The 21033-nt window shown below is 37.4% G+C and overlaps 1 protein-coding gene across 2 annotated transcripts in view; it reads right to left on the bottom strand.

Annotated features, from left to right (window-relative positions):
• The window catches only part of UNC5C (unc-5 netrin receptor C), a 437515-nt gene that overhangs the window by 67833 nt on the left and 348649 nt on the right, over nucleotides 1-21033 (bottom strand). For both annotated transcript variants that reach the window (XM_004387005.1, XM_012558632.2), the window contains exons 5-7: nucleotides 17141-17321; nucleotides 7907-8074; nucleotides 5299-5463 (exon numbers count right to left, since the gene is read on the bottom strand). In XM_004387005.1, the coding sequence (XP_004387062.1) occupies nucleotides 5299-5463; nucleotides 7907-8074; nucleotides 17141-17321 (514 nt within the window). The remainder of the gene's footprint in view (nucleotides 1-5298; nucleotides 5464-7906; nucleotides 8075-17140; nucleotides 17322-21033) is intronic.

Below are 21033 nucleotides of genomic sequence, written 5' to 3'. Positions count from 1 at the left end.
CATTATATTTTTAAAATATTCAACAATTTTATACATAACCTTAAAAGTCTTTTGTTTATAAATTTAATTGGCATTTAGGAAAGGCCTGGATTTCTGAGATTTCTTACACAAACACTGAATAGCCTGATAAACAATTTAAAAAACCACTTGATTAATTATTCGATAGAAATTGGCTCAATGGTTAAGCACTCGGCTGCTAACCAAAAGGTGGCTGTTTGAACCCACCATCAGCTCCGAAGGAGAAAAGACCTGGAGACCTGCTTTGGTAAGCATTACAGGCTAGAAAACCCCATGAGGCAGATCTACTCTGTCCTATAGGGTTACTATGAGTCAGAATCAACTCATCAGCATACAATGACAACAAAAATATATAAAGTCTAAGAAAAAAATCTAAAAATCTAAATTAGAACTACAAGCAAAAATAATCTCTAGTATATGTTATTGTTGTTGTTGTGTGTTACCCGGTCAATTCCAACTCACAGCGACTCTACAGGACAGAGTAGAACTGCCCCATAGGATTTCCAAGGCTGCAATCTCTACGGAAGCAGACCGCCACATCTTTTTCCCTTGGAGCAGCTGGTGGGTTCTAACCTCAGACCTTTCCGTTAGCAGTCAAGTGCTTAACCACTTTGCCACCGGGGCTCCTTTTTAGTACTGTACAGTGAAATCTGTGAGAACAAGTTTAAAATAAGGACTGCCTTCTTTTTCCAGGTCTCAAAATTTTCCGCCTTTGACAGGGAGCAGTCTTACCACTTTTCTATCGTTCATATTAGTGGAAAATATTGAGCTTTCCTTCTCTGACAGATTTCTGCCTTACACAGGTTCTGGCTTTCACAGGTTTTATTGTATAGGTTACTTAGGTGGAATTGGAAATGAGATTGAATTAGGAATGATCCAATCAGATAGTGAAAGTCATTAATTGGATAATAAAGATTGAACAACATTATAAGTTTCACCTCTTAACTTTCAATGTTTATATATAATTATGATTTAGGTATGTCTCTTGTAAACAGTATAAAACTGGATTTTTTTCCTACACTTTTGAATTTACCTCCTTTAACAGGTGAGCTTAATTCATTTACAATATTATGATTCTTGTTATATGTAGATTTATTTCTACTATCTTTTAATTGTTTTCCTTTATCATATTTTTTTCTTCTTTCTTCTTTGTTCCTTTTCGCCTTCTCTGGGACTGTGTTCTCTTTCCTTAAAAGTCTTATTTTGAATTTAGGCATTCAACATTTATAGTGTGATCAGTCTTAATATTTTACTGGAACACTTGAAACAGTACATTCTAATGCAAAGAGTATTACTATTGTTTTCCTGAACAATATCTGGAAAGTAGAAAATTACAACTTATATCACATTCTATAAATTCTATGATAATGCTGTCTGCAATTTAGTTTCATCTTATTTTCAACTGTTCCTCAGTTAGTCTGTCTTTTCTTTGAAAGAGTCAATTCTTATTTTACATTTTTAATAGTTTATTCAGTGGGTGCTTATGAGTAGTAGATACTCTTTGTATTGATTGTCTGAAAATCTATTTAATTTCCTCTCTTAAGTAATAAATGTTGGATTTTCTCATTATATCCTCTATGTCTTTTAACCTCTCTTTTTCCTAATCATTTACTTTACGTTTCTTTCCTACATTCTGGGAAATTTCATGAGATCTACATTCCAGTTTACTGATTTTCTCTTCAGCTTTATCTAAAGCCGTGTCTGATCTGATACTTAATTTCCATTAAGTTTTAGATTTCAGTGATCATTTCTAACCTTTCATTCGATTTTCTCCAAATCTGGGTGTACCTTTTACAATATTCCATTCTTTCATTTGTGCTTCCTTTAAAAAATATGGCTTGTCTTTTTGTTTATACTTACTTTCTAGGTTCATTTAGACTGCTCTATGAGTCCATTTTTTTTGAGTGCTAATTCATTTATTTATTATTTTTGCTGACTCTTCCTTACTGTGGACTATTCCCTTGAGTGATTTGTAATTTTGTACTGTAATTCGTTTTCTGAAGTTGGCCATTTTTGTCACAGACCAATGCAACTGAGTTGTGGAAGTAACCCTAGAAAGTGACTTGCTGTTTGCTTCTGCTGGTGCCCCAGAAGTCATACCAGTTATGTTAATTACATATTTTTTGTTTGTTGCTTTATGCAGCATATCTTAGGCTCCATACCAGAGCTTGGTGTAAGACTGTGGTTTTTATATAGGTTTTATTTAAATGAAAGTTTCATTTTTCATTTCCTCACCATGAATTTTCCTGTGGGTAAAAACATTCTAGTTATTTTTCATAATAGGGGCAACAATTTTTGAGTCCCAGCTTTATTCTGGGTTTTTGCTTTCAACTCTCAGCCTCAGGCTTTCATAAAGCCGGGGCTTTGCCTCTGTGCCCACACTATAGCCCTAACTCCTAAAGACTAAGTCCCTAGGATCTGCATCCATGTCCAGTGCCCTTCTTTGTTACTCTGATGTGCACTCATACATCTACCTCTCTAGCTTTGAGTTCCAACTTCATTTCTGGCACTTAAGGATTTCTCTATCTTCCTTTGAATACATGCACACACACACAAACATACATATATAAAACATGTGTGTATGTGTATATATATACACGCACGTATTTTATGTTTGTAATTTATATTATTTTGTTTGATTTGTCTACATATCTTGAGTTGAAGGTGTTTATATTGAGGAAGAGGATGATTTAGGGAGAAATAATGTGTTTAAATATTGTTTTTTGAACTAATGAATGAAATAAAGCTCAATGGTAATATTTCTATATATTTCACATTGTATTTCTCTTAAGGACCAATTTGGCTTTTAAAATATGGTAACTCTGAATTCTACTCACATACAATCTGAATCTCTCCTACCTAGCGGTACACATTTATATCAGAATCATTGCATTCTACTTTGAGTACACTCAGAGGTTATATCGTATACCTGGTTCAACAAGAACTAGGCTAACTTTATTTTGAGATAATATTGCAATATTGCTGAAGAACTATTCATTAGTACATCCAAGACACTAATTTTCCCAAAGAAAATAAAAATTAAATGATAATTCCTAATTTTCTGTTCCAACTTTCTGGCTGCATTTTCTACTTCTTTTCTTTTTCTTACAGACCTTGTCCCTCTTGCAAGCTTGGTAGTTTCACTGCTATAAAGCCTTTTGTTTTCCAAAATAAGGGCCAAGAGAAAGATTATTTATTTGCAAGAATTTGGCAGCAATACTCTGCCAGAAACACCAAGCTTACTGGTAAACAGAAAACTATAGCTTTGACTATAAAATACTATAATTGCATATCACAGTAATATCTCCATGGTTTTTATCACTGAGGAAATCAATAGTAGTGTAGACTATAATTCTCTGTTGAACTAAAGGAAAGCAGATGAAAGAGTTTATTGACTTTAAGTAAGGACTGCAACTATAGCAAATCAAAGTCACTTTTAAATAAATGATTTTAACCTGAACACCAGAATAGTTCGGACTAACAAGAGACCTGATAAAAATAAACAAATACAAACAAAAAACTCCTCCTGTACCCTCATTCCACCGACCTATTTACACATACATGTCAGGCCATCGTTATTGGCAAATATCCGATCACGAGGAAAGAATTCTATTAATAGTGCAAGAAATGATCTAGGTGTCAAAGTGATGCTATGTCATGAAAGTCTTAATTTGAGTCTTTCATGTTTGTATTTGATAAATGTCATTTTGTATAATTAATAAATAAAAGTTTCAGTGTTCTATCATGCAGCATTGTATTATTTATTAAATAAGTTACTTTGGGGATTTTAAAATATGGTTAACAGAGGTAGAGGTATTAACTATTAAATCACCCAATGTTGAAATATATTGAGAGAGGGAGAGAGAGATGGGGAAAAAGAGAGAGAGAAACTACAATTATTGCTACTTCTCAATATCATGGATCATTTTGTTTGACAGTAAAAAGGGAATAATAAATGATACAAATGTCAAAAAGAATAACTTGTGTGTGGCATGTTGTTATTTTAGCCCTAAACTCAGACTCATGCCTAGAGGAACAAACCTTGCATCCCTGGTTAATGCTTAGTAAAACAGCTGTATTCTTTTCATTCTTGCATTTCTGGTACAAGCTTAGTAGGATGCACAGTAGCAATCCCCAGATCATAACTAGAAGCTGTGCTTTGTACTTAGCAGCAGCCTATTCTCAAAGAGTGTAACATACCATGGGTATAAAAATAAGAGGTCTATCAGACTTTTATTCTGTGTTAACAGCATGGTTATTTGTTTGCATTTTAAGTGAAGTTTCTTTTCAAAGATCCCTGTAGATACAGACTCTGGTAAACAGAATTCTATAAACGTGGTGTAAATAAAATGGTATTTTATTCTTAAGTGTCACATACAAATCCTTCTACACAAACATACTTGGTAGTTTATATTTTGCAAGTAACTTGTAATGTATGATAAGAAATGTCAACATTTGAATACTACTGGTTCAGATCCAAAGAGCACATAGTTTGATCCAGTTGTCTGGGTAAGTGTGAGTTCAAAACAATTCTTAGTACCTTAATTCACAGTCATTAATAGGGATGGTAAATTGTGTAAATTTAAGGGCTCTTCAGTAAAGGGGTAAGAATTAGTGAGCCCAGAAATCAAACTGCCATCTATCTCACTTATAAAATAAGAAACAAAGCTTGAAAATGGAGACCATTCAGCTGATAGCACCCATCATATTCCTGAAACAATCCTTGCACCACTTAAAAAATTTGTTTTATTCACATTGTTTCCTTTAAATGAGCTAAACAATATCCACATTATAATTTTAAATATTTACTGTAAATCGGTAAATCTACCCACAAAAATGTTTATTCTCTTTAAATGTATTTTACATTCCATGCACATTGGTTAGGTAGCAGCCATAAATTAAAAATAAATACTTCACTTGTTGGAGGTCATGTTTTGATTCTATGAGGAGTTTAGGGGTGTCTTTTGGGCACTCTAATAAAACTAAGCAATGGTTCCCTGGCCTGAAAAGAATGACTTCCCTTCCATGGAAATGACTAAGTCACTCCTTCCTCATGGGAAAGCAGTACCATGTTTGACATTTGTTAACAAGACACAGTTATTCATTTTTGTTCCTGGAAGATGAGTTTTTCCAACATTGAGAAAGCTAGGATATTTCTATATTACTTCATTTTTTGTTGTTGTTCAAAGAATTCTTAATTTTTAATATTTCCTTCAGAGAAATCCAAAAGGTTAAGTCGATGGTCTCTCTAGTTTCTGTCATTTGCTCAAATCAACTTACTCTGCATGCAAAGCCCATCAGTGCAGTTCTTGGATTGCAAGACGAGGCCATCACAGTCCTTGCCTCCATTCTTGGGGGCTGGCGCTGTGCACTCCCTCCTGCGCCAGTGTGTACACTCGGTCCCACAAGTAGACCACTTGCTCCATGAAGTCCACCTGCCATCCACTGCCACCAAAAAATCCAGCATCAGTCAGAGGGAGATACAGTTGCTTCAGGGAGAAGAGGGAAAATCTCAAATATAAACAAAACAAAAACCTGACGAAAACGTCCCACTGAGGGCACAGCTTTCATTTCATCTGCTGGGAAGTTGAATGTCGCCTACCTCGTTTGGGTTCTGTGAACTGTCCTGACAAGGTGCATGACTGTTTGTTTCCTCACTGACCAGGCCAACGTTGGCTTCATAGGACACACAGAAACCAGATTAGCCAGCCCTGGTAAAGCTAGGTCATGGTGATTCCTCTTTTTCTATTAAAGGGGAAGCTTCTAGGCTTTTGTGTTAAAAATTGGCGTGAGGGGGAGCTGTTTGATCCAAGATTCCTTCTTGCACAGTGTCAGTGAGAAGTGAAAGTAAACGTGTATGGGAGTTGGGAGAAGAGGATGAGGCAGTGGTGAAGAAATCCATCCATCATCCAACCATCCATCCATCCATCCATCCATCCATCCATCCGCTATCTATCTATCTATCTCTCTATTTATCTATGCCTTATATACTCCTTTTATTATGTTTTTTATTCAGGCTGCTTGACTTTGTTGCATCCTTCTGCAATCTCATCTTGAAAATATTATTTTTCCATTTATTATTTAATGATTCGTAGCAGAAAATAAATTGAATATATTTATTTTAAAGATAACATTAAGGTAGATTCCTAATTTTTGCTATAAAAACTGAAATCATATTTCTGATTCAATTATTTTCTTCTGATTCAATCTATTTATTTGTAATTTTGGTTACTGGCTTGTCAGCAATTTCAGTGATAATGAGCTCAGATACCTCTATTTTAGAAACCCACAACTTAAATCCCAATTTAAAAAAAATATATATATACTAAATTTCACTAACAGCATACTTAAAAATGCATCCTTCTCAGTAGTCCACAGAAATAGGATAAAAAGTTTATATGAGTTTAAAAAATCCCTTATGATTATCAAGAATTCAATGTAAAATAATGCCAAATATCATTTATTGAACATCTAAATCCCTATACCTGCAGTCACTAGAAATATTAATTGTAATAGTCCGCACAGTTTTGGAAATCTATATGATTTAATATTCAAATTATTGTGTAAATATATTATGCAAAATGTGTATAAAGATAAACATGGTCACATGAAAAAATGATGAAAGCATTAATATCTCAATTATATAGAGTTGGCTATATAAGCAACTGCCAACTATTTGGAGCTTTGACTTAGACCAATCCAAAGTACACACACACACACACACATACACACACACACTTTTATTTCAACTCAAAATGCTCTGTGTATTTTTAATTGTGGAAATCAACACCTATATAATATACAGGAGAGTACAAGATACAACACTGAAATTTTAAGCCTAGCTAAGTGTCAAAATTTGTTCCATAAATAAATGCTCTCAAATAGTTCAGGTGGTAGTGAGACTATTTTGATACTTGGAGACCAACATTTGGGAATACAAAATGTGGATTATATTTTTCTCTCCAGTTTGTTTCTCCAACCCACCTATGAGAAAGGTTCTATTAAAGGATAAACAGGATAAAAGTTAGGCAAAATAAAGAGAAATAAGGAGACTGTGTAACCAAATAATAAAATTGAAAATATAATACCTACCCCAATGGAGTGTACTAAATTTATAGTTTATTTTGGAATAATTTTAGCTTAGTTTTGGGATATATTGTATAATTAGGCATTTCTATGTTTTTTTTTTTAGTTTTGGAAAATATTAAGAGTAACTTCAGCTTATCTGTAGGTAAGAGCTGGTGCAATATAAGATAGCACAGAAAGATGCCAAAAGGTAGAGGGATGCAATCTTGTTATATGTCTCCCCACAAATAACCCACAAGGCAAATAACCAACATGTATAGATAATAAAGAGCTGACTGTACTGTATTTTCAAAATCCATTAGCCCATGTGTCAAAAAGCTTTCCCTTTCTTCTAAATCATTCCAAATGTTCTATTTGCCCTTACTCAGGAACTGACAGCAAATAGCAAATATTTTAGTTTAAAACATTTTCAGTTTCAATTAATTTTCATGATTTTCTGAAGATTAAGGTTTGTTTGTTTGTTTTTCCCCAAAAGGTGTGGCTTTCAATGCTGCTCAAATCCCTTGAACTACAGAACCTACAATTTTGGCCCCAGCAGTTTTGTGGAATAATATGCAGGGATTATGTTCACAAGTGTTTGATCTCTTGCTTTATACTGTTTTGCATGTTTGGGTAACAAAGTTAAGTAGTCTTTTGGGGGGACCATACTTGACTTCCCAGCACTGAGAGCACGGAATAGTAAGATGGATTTAAATGTTTATCACACACGTTCAGCTCAAGAATAAAGCCTTTGTATCCATTCTCTGAAAAGCATTTCTAGAATGGTGGGGGACATTTGGAGGGAGAGGGCTGCTGTATTTACCTGGGCATAATGTGGTGCAGGCTATTTTCTGTACACTCTGCCCTTCACAGAAGGCACCGCCATTGAGTGGTGCTGGGTTTGTACAGGTCCTCGTACGTTTCTGATATCCTCGTCCACAGCGACTATTACACACTGACCACTCTGTCCAGGTGGACCAGTCACCATTTACTGAAAGGAGGCAAACAAACAAACAAAAAACATGACTGAACACGTGTTTAGACATGAAAGCCACACACAACACTTATACAAAGTCATCTCCCATGTGACCATTAAAAAACTTATTTTCAAAGCTAATTTCATTCACACTTTTATTACATAGCTGAATAATCTAAGCATACCAAAAACCCAAACCCAGTGTCATCTGGATTCCAACTATTTATAGGACACAGCAGAACTGCCCCATAAGGTTTCCAAGGAGCAGCTGGTGGATTTGAACTGCCTATCTTCTGGTTAGCAGCTGGACACTTAACCAATGTGCCACCAGGGGTTCAGCAATCCTACAGAACAGATTAAAACTGCTCCATAGGGTTTCCAAGGAGCTGCTGGTGGATTCAAACTGCCATCCTCTTGGTTAGCAGCCTGAGCTCTTCTCCACTGCACCACCAGGTCTCCAATCTAAGCATAACCCGTTGTTGTCAAGTCTATTCTGACTCATAGCGATAGAAAAATACAATTGTTTATCAAGGTTTACTCACCTACTCCGAAAAAATAAATTACAGTGTGTTCTCTTTTCCTTGGCCAGTGTTCTTTTTAAAGAGATATATTCTCTTATCCAGATAAGCTCCAAAAATTAGGTTCGATGGCTTATCTCAAATAATAAATGTTTACTTCCTTATGCCAAGGCTGCAAGTGTATCTGAAGCATGAAAACTAAATCAAATAATTTAGTACTTGTAAATAACAGATGATTAGTTACTTATCCTTCATTATTTGTAAACTTTATGAACTTTTAAGGAATTTTAGTCAGTTCTATTATCTAATCAATGAATCTGGTTAAAAAAGTAAAATCTTATGTTGATGGATTTTTTTTTTTTAACTAATTGAGTGACTATTTGTATGAACTGACAATTAGTTGACAGAATTGAAATGGACATCTATTTTGTGTATAAAGGCCAATTACACTGTTTCATGAACACACCTCACCACCTCACTATATACAGTGTTTATCTATGGCTATCTCTCTCTAGGGGATACTCTGAAATATCTTAGTACTTCAGTAAAGTGAGAACATGAAATTATTGTAATTAAGCAATTTCTAACAAAAATTATTTGCTGGTAGTTAAAATATGGCACAACTAGAATATGCATATGCATCCCATTAGTAAAGAGGGGTGTTAGCCATTTTGGTAACACAAACCTTACATGTGTACAGCATTTTCCTAGCATTTCCTTTTCTAGAAACATATCCAATAGGAGGTAATTACGAATGTGTAATATATACCAGCTGCCCCTGAGTAAATTGCAACTCAGGGCGACCCCATGTGTGTCAGAGTAGAACTGTGCTCCATAGAGTTTTCGATGGCTGACTTTTCAGAAGTAGATCACAAGGCCTTTCTCTGAGATGTCTCTAGGTGGACTTGAACCTTCAACCTGTTGGTTAGCAGCTGAGCACGTTAATTGTTTGCACCACCTAGGGACTCTCTAATACATACAGACAAGGGTATTTTTCACAGAAGGATTATTAATTTTAATATATAAATAATTGGAGCAGTTATAATGCTCAACAAGCAAAATGGTAAAAGAAACCATGGTATGTTCATGTAATTCCTAGGCAGCCATTAAAAATGATGCTGAAGAAGGCTATTTAATAATACAGGACTATTTCAACATTACGTTTTGTTATATATATATATGTGTGTGTGTGTATATATATATATATATATATACACCTTATTTTAAAATCGTATCTATGCACAGAAAATACCAGTAGTATACACAAAAAAAGTATTTTAAAAACAAAACCTATTTCTGGATGACAGATGACTGAATTATCTGCATTTTGTTTTTTGAACTTTTTTGTGTTTCCCTAAATTTTCTATAATGAACATATATCCGCAATCTAAAAATGTTATTAACAAAAGTAAAAACATAAAATAGACTTGCAATATGAAATACTAGTTAGATGTATATGTTTTCTGTCGATTTTTGGTGAGCCTGACCTATGAGCTATGGGCAACTTCTTTTAAAAGTCCACTAGAAGGACAAGCAGATGGTTGATAGGTAGGGTTTCAGTTAAAGTGAAAAAAAGCAACTTAACCTGCTCAACTTTACTGAACTCCAAATGTCACCTAACTGTCAGTGTGAATTGCTTATTAGCCTACTAGCAAGCCAATATTTGGGGTTATTATATACATGTATTGCTTTGCTAGAAATTTAATGAGAAATGAGTAATCATTAACTTTCAGAGATAGAAGGGTCTTTGAAGATCCTAGTTTTATCCCCTCATTTTACAGAGAAGGCAAGAGCTCAGATAATTCTATTAAGTGACTAACTGAAGGTCAGTTAGTGGCAGAACAGTCCTGGAACCCAGGACTCCCGACCCCTACTCCAATGCCATTTTCTTAACTCAAAATGCTTTAAGTTACTTGTGTTTGATCTTTCCTAAAGACAATGTATGGGTTGCATTTATGGATACTGAATGCATGCTACACATAGGAAAAGAGATTAGCATGTACATTAAACATCTATATAATTCATCTATATATAGCTATGTCTTCATTAGTTATTTATGATTGGTACATGCTGTGATTGTGCCCCCTTTCTCCTTTGCATTTCAAATGCTGTTAATCAACTTGTTCAGGCAATTTAGAAAAAGACAAAAAGTAAGAAACATTTTATTGTGACTTAAGAAAGGCAATTGCTTACAATTCAGCATAGCCATTATCTTGACTAGGAAATTAAACCACAGAGGATTTAAAAAAAAATTATGCATCTGTCCTGTAATTAAAATGACAGTTTTAAAGCATCACTACAATCAGCCTTTGTAACATCACAGTGGTTTCTGTTCTTATAACTCCCTACATCAAAGGGACACATCCATCGGAACGGTGGTATCAGCAATATGTAAGCACCAAGAGCCAGATAATTGGCAATGGCCGTCCCTCTTTCACAGTCAATCAGACACCAAGGCCCCTGGAGTATCTTTACCACTGAGGCAGTAATGTAAAGCTTCATTATGTTCTTAATGGTGGTGAGACACGTTCTGTCACTCAGGAAGTAGCATAACCTCAAAATACTTCCCAGGATTGTTTGGTTTCCTCTGAGAAAACAAATCACCAAGAATATAAGCACCTACTATGTGTCTAACAAGGAGCCCCGGAGGCAAAGTGGTTAAACACTTGGCTGCTAATGGAAAGGTCAGTGGTTTGAACCCACCAGCTGCTCCATGAGAGAAAGATGTGGCAGTCTGCTTCTGTAAAGATTACAGCCTTGGAAACCCTATGGGCATTTCTAGTCTGTCTTGTAAGGCAGTCTTACACCCTTCATCTGTCGATTTGCCAAACTATGGTGGTTTGTGTGTTGCTGTGATGCTGCAAGCTATACCACTGGTATTTCAAATATCAGAAGGGTCAGCCATGATAGATAGGTTTCAGCAGAGCTTCCAGACTAAGAAACACTGGGAAGAAGGACGTGGAGGTCTACTTTTGAAAAAATTGGCCAGTGAAAAACTTGAGGATAGTAGTGGAACATTGATATAGTGCTGGAAGAGGAGCCCCTCATGTTGGAAGACACTCAAAATACAACTGGGAAAGAGCTGCCATCTCAAAGTAGAGTCTACCTTACTGATGTGGATGGAGTCAAGCTTTTGGGGTCTTCATTTGCTGATGTGGCACAGCTCAAAATGAGAAGAAACAGCTGCAAACATCCATTAATAATTGGAATGTAGAATGTACGAAGTATGAATCAAGGAAAATAGGAAGCTGTAAAACTGAAATGGAACACTTGAAGACGGATATCCTAAGCATTAGTGAGGTGAAATGGACTGGTATTGGCCATTTTGAATCAGACTATCACATGGTCTACCATGCTGGGAATGACGAATTGAAGAGGAATGGCATTGCATTCATCGTCAAAAAGAATATTTCAAGATCCGTCCTGAAATACAACTCTGTAAATGATAAGATAATATCCATATGTCTAAGAAGGAAGACCAGTTACTATGACTATTAGTCAAATTTATGCACCAACCACTAATGCCAAAGATGAAGAAATTGAAGATTTTTTTTTCATTGGAATTTAAGTAAAACTTTACAAATCAAGTTAGTCTCTCATACAAAAATTTATACACACATTGTTATGTGACCCTAGTTGCTCTCGCTATACTGTGAAAGCGCACTCCTCCTTTCCACCTCGGATTTCCCGTGTCCATTCAACCAGCTCCTGACCCTCTCTGCCTTCTCATCTTGTCTCTGGACAGGAGCTGCCCATTTAGTCTCATGTATCTACTTGAGCTAAGAAGCACACTCTTCACAAGTATCATTTTATGTCTTATAGTCCAGTCTAATCTTTGAAGAGTTGGCCTCGGGAATGGTTTTAGTTTTGGACTAACAGCCTGGGAGGCATGTCTTCCAGGGTCCCTCCAGTCTCAGTCAAAACAGTAAGTCTGGTGTTTTCACTAGAATTTAAGTTCTGCAACCCACTATTATCCTGCTCTGTCAGGGACTCTCTGTTATGTTCCCTATCAGGGTGGTCATCGCTGGTAGCTGAGTATGAAATTGAAGATTTTTACCAACTTCTGCAGTCTGAAATTGATCAAATATGCAATCAAGATGCATTGATAATTACTGGTAATTGGAACGCAAAAGTAGGAAACAAAGAAGAAGGAAAAATAGTTGGAAAATATGGCCTTGGTGAGAGAGATGACCCAGGAGATTGTATGATAGAATTTTACAAGAACAATAACTTATTCATTGAAGATATCTTGTTTTAACAACATAAACAGTGACTATACACTTGGACCTTGTCAGATGAAGTACCCAAGAATCAAATTGATTACATCTGTGGAAAGAGATGATGGAGAAGCTCAATATCATCAGTAAGAACAAAGCCAGGAGCTGACTTTGGAACGGATCATTAGTTGCTCATATGCAAGTTCAAGTAAAGCTGAAGAAAATTAAAACAAATCCTTGAGAGCCAAAATATGATCTTGAGTATATCCTATCTGAATTTGGATATCATATCAAGAATAGATTTGATGCATGGAACACTAATGACCAAAGACCAGACGAGTTGTGGGAAGACATCAAGGACATCACACATGAAGAAAGCGAAAGGTCATTAAAAGACAGAAAAGAAAGAAAAGACCAAAATGGACATCAGAAAAGACTCTGAAAGTTGCTCTTGAACATAGAGTAGCTAAAGCGAAAAGAAGAAATGATGAAGTAAAAGAGTTGAACAGAAGATTTCATAGGGTGGCTTGAGAAGACAAAGTAAAGTATTATAATGAAATATGCAAATTCTTAGAGTTAGAAAACCAAAAGAGAAAAACATGCTTGACATTTCTCAAGCTGAAAGAACGGAAGAAAAATTCTGGCCTCAAATTGCAATTGTTATCAGGAGGGACTAGTCCCTGGAGAAAGATATGCTTGGTAAAGTAGACGGTCAGCGAAAAAGAGGAAGACCCACAACAAGATGGATTGACACAGTGGCTGCAACAATGGGCTCAAGCACAACAGCAATCATGAGGATGGCGAAAGGATCGGGCTGTATTTTGTTCTATTGTTTATAGGGTCACTATGAGTAGGGACTGACTCAACAGCACCTAACAACAACACCAATGTGGGAAAAAAATCGAAGGATGCAAGAAACATCAAAAGAAGATGGAAGGAATACACAGAATTATATTACCAAAAAGAATTGCTCTACATTCAACCATTTCAGGAGGTAGCATATGATCAAAAACCGATGGTACTGAAAGAAGCAGTCCAAGCTGCACTGAAGGCATTGGCAAAAAACAAGGCTCCAGGAATTGACAGAATACCAACTGAGATGTTTCAACAAATGGATAGGATGCTGAAAACACTCACTCATCTATGCCAAGATATCTGGAAGGCAGCTACCTGGCCAACGGACTGGAAGAAATCCCTATTTGTGCCCATTCCAAAGAAAGGTGATCCAACACAATGTGGAAATTATCAAACAATATCATCAATATGACACGCAAGCAAAATTTGCTGAAGATAATTATAAAATGGTTGTAGCAGTATGTTGACAGGAAACTGCCAGACATTCAATCCGGATTCAGAAGAGGAAGTGGAAAGAGTGATACCAGTGTTACTGTCAGATGAATCTTGACTGTAAGCAAAGAATACTAGAAAGATCATTACTTGTGTTTTATTGACTATGCACTGGCATTCAACTGTGTGGATCATAACAAATTATGGATAACATTGCTAAGAATGGGAATTCCAGAACACTTAATTCTGCTCATAAGGAACCTGTACATAGACCAAGAGGCAATTTAGTCAAACAGAACAAGGGAAAACAGCCTGGTTTAAAATCAGGTAATGTGTGTGTTAGCATTATATCCTTTCACCATACTTATTCAATGTGTATGCTGAGCAAATAATCCAACAAGCTGGACTATATGAAGAACAGGGTATCAGGATTGGAGGAAGACTCATTGACAACCTGGGATATGCAGATAACACAACCTTGCTTGCTGAAAGTGAAGAGGACTTGAAGCACTTACTGATGAAGATCAAAGACTAACAGCCTTCTGTATGGATTACACTTTAACAGAAAGAGAACAAAAATCCTCACAACTGGACTAATAAGCAACCACATGATAAATGAGGAAAATATTGAAGTTGTCAAGGATTTCATTTTACTTGGGTCCACAGTCAACACCCATGGAAGTAGTAATCAAGAAATCAAATGATGTATTGCACTGGGCAACCAAACCCACTATCACCAAGTTGATTCTGACTCATAGTAACTCTGTAGGACACAGTAGAACTGCCCCATAGGGTTTTCAAGGCTGTAAATCTTTACAGAAGCAGATTGCCATATGTCTCAGTCATCTAGTGCTGTTCTAACAGAAGTACCACAAGTGGATGGTTTTAACAAAGAGAAATTTATTCTCTCATAGTCCAGTAGGCTACAAGTCCAAATTCAGGGCATCAGCTCCAGGGGAACGCTTTCTCCATTGGCTCTGGAGGAAAGTTCATGTCATTAGTCTTCCTTTGGTCTGGGAGCTTCTCTGCGCAGGAACCTCAGGTCCAAAGGACACGCTCTGCTCCCAGCACTGCTTTCTTGGTGGTATGAGGTTCCCGTGTGTCTCTGCTCGCTTCTCTCTTTTATATCTCAAAAGAGATTGCATTAAGACACTGATCTTGTCAACCTCATCAGTGTAACCTCATCAGAGTGATAGAATTTACAACACATGAGGAGATCACATATAATCTCATCATAGTGGTAGAGTTAACAACACATAAGGACATCACATCAGATAACACAATCATACAATACTGGGAATCATGACCTAGCCAAGTTGCTACACACATTTTTGGGGGGACACAATTCAATTCATGACACCATATCTTTCTCCCAAGGAATGGCTGGTGGGTTTGAATTGCTGACCTTTTGGTTAGCAGCCAAGTGCTTTAACCACTGTGCCACCAGGGTTCCTTGCATTGGCCAAATCTGCTGCAAAATATCTCTTTAGAGTGTTAAAAAGCAAAGACGTCACCTTGAGGACTAAGGTGTGCTTGACTCAAGCCATGGTATTTTCAATAGCCTCATAAGCATGTGAAAGCTGGACAATGAATAAGGGATACTGAAGAAGTATTGATGCATTTGAATTACAGTGTTGGTGAAGAATACTTAATATACTATGGACTGCTGGAAGAATGAACAAGTCTGTCTTGGAAGAGGTACAGCCAGAATGCTCCTTAGAAGTGAGGGATGGCAAGACTTTGTCTCACACACTTCGGACATGTTATCAGGAGGGATCAGTCCCTGGAGAAGGATATCATGCCTGGTAAAGTAGAGGATCAGCAAAAACAGGAAGACCGTCAATGAGATGGATTGACATAGTGGCTGCAACAATGGGCTCAAACATAGTAAAAATTGTGAGGATGGTGCAGGACCAGGCAGTTTTTCATTCTGTTGCACATAGGGTCGCTATGAGTGGGAATTGACTCGATGACAACAGATTTGGTTTTTTATGTGTCTAACACTGTGAGAAATACATAAATAAAGAGGCCAGTATCTTCACCTACAAAGGAGCATAGAGCTTAGCTCTTTTTTCTCCAGTTACCATCAAGTTGATTCTGACTCATGTTGACCCCACGTGATGCAGAGTAGTACTATGCTCCATAGATTTCCAAGGCTGTGAACTTTTGAAAGCAGATGGCCAGGACTTTCTTCCCAGTTGCCTCTGGGTGGGTCCAAACTGCCAACCTTTCAGTTAGTAGTCCCTTAAACATTTGCACCACCCAGGTACCCCTAAAGGTTAGCTAGGGTGATGAAGCTACTCGTGAAATGACTAAAAAACAAAACAAAACTGAGTGTTACACAATACGGAGAGATAAAAGCATCATATACCTCAGTAAAATTGTTTATTCTCCTGGAGAAATGATAGTTTTGGTGATGAGAGACATTAAAGTGGGCTAATGAGTGGGAGGAAGCTTCCTGAAGAAGTCCTTCTCTTGGACTTTGGCACGTGGTTAGGATTAGGGCTGTTTGGGGATGGTGGCCTTTATCTTCATTATGAATGCCTCTAATGAAGGGAGAAAAGCACTTCCTAGGAAGTTAATGTTGTTCTAAGAAATGTGTTTATGGAGTATATCAGCTCCAGGTTCTCTGAGGTTTTGCCATCATGGGACTGAGCCAAGGCCCACAGAAATATCAGGATCTTCATCTCTGGAACTCAGTCTAGTCTTGGTGGTGCAGGTTACGGAGAGGACAGGGCTTAAGGAAGCAGGGAACGTCTATTGGCTTTGGCAGCAGGCACTTAAGTAGATTTCCATCACTTTACTACTAGCTAACTGACAGAGGGCTAAGAATTCCCAAGTCTAGTCTTTCTGATGAGTATCAGAGAAGCGGTTAAACCACAGTGTCTATGTGAGAGACTGCATGAAAGCAGTAATGGGGATTGGGAAGGGGCCTCTAGCTTGACATTTTAAAATTAAAATAATGATACCCATAAGAATCTGTAGTTTAACATGAACTAGATTGAAATCCTTTAAATCTGCTCAGCGTTTAAGTTAAAGATTAAAAAAAGCTCACCCACCATAGACTATGACAGTTGCAGTTGTGCTTTTCCTCTTGGCAACAATGTTTTTGGCGACGCAGGTATAATTGGCCGTATCCGAGAGGCGAGCCTGCTTTATGATGAGGTTGTGATCAATAGTAATATAAAAATTCCGATCTTCAACTGGATCAATTATGTCTTCATTTTTCAACCACTCCACCTAAAGAGGCACAAGAAGAATATGTAAATTCCTGGCATGGATCCTTTGATCCATACTTGCGTTTTGTAACGTGTACAACATTGTTCCATGCTATGAACTTTTGCAAACTGGGGGGAAGTAACTTTCTGAGGGCATGTTAAGTGTCACTCACCTGCCAAACCTGCTGATTCTGTCTGTGTTACATTATTCTCAAATGTCAATGAACCAACTGGGAAATACAGTGTTCAAATTGTTTCCACTTTGCCCTGCAGGCAGAAACAGGAGAACGTGCACTGCCAAGTTCGGAACCCAATCAAAAATAAGAGGCTAAGCGTTTCAAACTGAACTCAAACCTTTGCTATTTGATTTGTTTACTCTTGGCAAGTTACCTGCTGCTTTTCAGAAAAGAATATAAGGGCTATAAAGAAGCTCAAAAGGCATCTTAGACATCATGTAGCTCTAATAAAACATTTGGATGATTTACGTGTAGCCTTGCTGAAACATACGGATTAAATTTCCCTGAAAATGCACTTGAAAGTGTAGCAAAACACATATTTGGAGATGCACCTAAGCCAAACACTTTGGGAAAAAAATGTTTTTTCTACCAGCCCCCAATAGAATCCAAACAGCTTATTAGTCATATTCAAATCTCTTCTTTTGCATATCACTAACATTAAATCTTTGGCTCATGCTTTGCTTTTGGGGAAGCTAACCTAAGACAAGTCTGTTCAAAACTATTATTTTTTCTATATAAATAATACCAGTGTAGCAACCGTGATGTTATCCTTACAGATAAAAGGAAATAAATATACCCGTGTAAACTGGTCTTATGGAGGACAAACTATTTCTCATCCTGTAAATTGCTTTGTTTTTGGTTTGGTTATGTACAGATTTTTCCATAAAGCAAAACACCATTGATATTTACCACACTTAAACTTTCCCATTGTATTACCTTGAAGGTGGATACAAGTAAACTTTACTGGTAGGTAGTCAATAGTTCTGCCATTTTCAAAATCTTAAAGAACTTCTCCAACACCACAAGAGGTCCAGAAATTAATCTCTAAATCTGTCAGTGGGCTTGACGTTGTCGCCCAAGTCTAAATTACATCTAATGCAGGGACTCTGAAATCACGCTCCTCTAGTCCTTAGAAGAAAGGGCAAAACAACCACCAAAGACAATCCTGAAATAAAGAGGCACTCAAGGATGCATATAAGAGCAACTATTTGTAACACGCAAATTTTGAAATAGCCACACATTTTTGAAATTTGCACTATTAATAGTGAGGAAGAGAAGAGACCTCTATCTAAACCAGTGAAGTTTTCAAGGATGTGTTTGTTTTTCAAATACAAACTGCACGTTCAGTCGGTGCCATACCTGGATATATCTGATCAGATGCTCGTACTCACTTGACCTCTATTTTCCTCAAAAGCTGGCCCTATGCTTGGGTAGCATGATCTTACAGGAAGTGTAACGAGAAGGTAGCAGAAATCCTACTCTTAGAAATCTACTTCAAGACCATTGAAAGTTGACATTGATATTTTTTTAATTCTGATTTCTACCTAGGTTATCTATGTCATTCTAATTGAAGTGAGCATTGTACTTGTAGAAGACGCTGTTGTACTCCACTCAAGTGCTCTTGAATCCCTTTTACCACTTTTTTGAGTTTTTCTCCCAGGCTCACCCTGCTTTTCTTTCAAGGAGCCATATCTACTACTCTTCTTTGGAGGATGGCCTTCAGACTACTGCACTCTTTTGCCGGGACGTACCTAGGAATTCATGTCTTCCCCCAGTTGCTGTCAAGTTGATTTAGACTTATGGTGACCCCATGTGTATAACAGTAGAACTGTGCTCCATACAGTTTTCAAGGGCTGAGCTTTTAGAAGGAGATCACCAAGACTTTCTTCTGAGGTGCCTCTGGGTGGACTCAGACCTCAAACTTCTGTGTTAGCAGCCGAGGGTGTTAACTGTTTGAACCACCAAGTGACTCCTTACTCCACAATAGCCTTAGCTATTGACTCATGAGTGCTGAAGTATGCCTTGAGTCTATTTGGGCCGTAATCTGAGCTGTTGCTCTCCAGAATTTCCTTGTGGGGATCAGGCTGAAGCTACTTTTTCTTGAGAATTTTCCTGAAATCGCACTCTTGCTTGGCTTCTTCTTTTCTGTTCTGCTTGCTCCACTCACTTAAGGGACTTTCCTGGGAGTATTTCCTTAAAAAACACTTGCATTCAAATCTTCAGGTCATGGTTTGCCTCTGGAGACCCCAACCTAAGTCATGACTGTTCCAAATGATTTTTCCTTCTATGTAAATTATATAAATTCAACAGTAATGATGTCCTAATCGTAAATGACATAAAGTGATCCCAAGGGATATTACAAACAACTTGTTTATTTGAAAGTTTATTGCATAGAAGAAAGGCAATCTGCACAGTTGACAAAAGATTTAAAGACAATTACACAGGATTACTGGGTATATGATCTTTACTTTCTTATACATAATTGAGGGTTTGATTGCCCAATAAGCAAGGTATGCATGGGCCCAATTGTGCCTTCCCACCCACCTGCAGTGCAGTTTCGTCTGAGCCCCACCGTGTCAAGGATGTGGTGAAATCCATTTGAAATTGCTCACCACAGATTAGCAAGTAAACACAAGGAAGCCCATGCATCAGTACAAACCAGTGCATACCGTGCTTACTGGTTCATCCGCCCCTGTCATAAGTCCACATTTTCTTCAGGTTATCTCTCATCAGCCTTGGAGCAGTGATTATTCCCTGAGTTCTGAGGAGCTCTGAGGAGTCCCAGCAGTACTCTGGAGGACCCAGGAGCCCTCTAGAGGGGTATTGCCCTCCTCTCCTAACTACTGCTTTAACCAGAGAAGCTCGGCTTTTCTCTGTTTTCCATTTTGGGCTTGCTTGCATGCCTTTGTTTGAAAAAAGAGTTCGACAGCTAGAAGATAGCTGTGGGAATGAACAGGGGACCCAAGGACTCCTCAGGCTCACAGTCTTGCCTAACTTTCTGGTGGAGACCATCGTCTCCCCAAGAAGCTCAGGTCAGGACTTCATGTTTCCCATACCCTCTACACTAGAATCCCCATTCTGCTCTGTACATCCCTGTCTCACATTCCTCCAAACTCCTGAAACCTTTCCACATTGTCTTGGAATACCAAAAAAACCCCAAACCTGTTGCTGTAGGACAGAGCAGAACTGCTCCGTAGAGTTTCCAAGGAGTGGCTGGTGGATTCCAACTGCTGACCTTTTGCTTAGCAGCCGAGCTCTTAACCACTACAGCAGCAAAATCTCCCCAAATTTCAACCTTTTTTTAGATTGTTTCCTTTACCTTTTCTCTAACTAAACCTAGCTCTTTCTGATGCCAATATTTCTTAAGTAGTCCTCCCAAGTAATGAATGTTTGATCTCCCAAATCCTACATACCACTGTGCATGGGGATGACGCAGGGGTCCTCCTGACTCCATATTGTCTATTTCAGACCATTCTTTCCAAACAAGTCTGCTTTCTCATATCATCAGATTATGTCACCATTTTCTATATCTGTTGTAGTTACCTATAGACCTCTGGCTGATGGTCACATTATCCAGCACGGTTGTTGTCGTAATTTCTGATGATTTCTTTTTTATTCAGGTGAAATTCACTTAATGTTAAAATTAACCATTAAGTGAATAATAAACAAAAGTTATTAAATAATAACCAGACTGTCATGGTTTGAATTATGTCCCCC

Source organism: Trichechus manatus, unplaced genomic scaffold (genome assembly GCF_000243295.1).
Source record: "Trichechus manatus latirostris isolate Lorelei unplaced genomic scaffold, TriManLat1.0 scaffold00178, whole genome shotgun sequence".
NCBI lineage: Eukaryota > Metazoa > Chordata > Mammalia > Sirenia > Trichechidae > Trichechus > Trichechus manatus.
The sequence above is the reverse complement of the archived record's forward strand: the minus strand, read 5'-3'. Positions and strand labels throughout refer to the sequence as shown.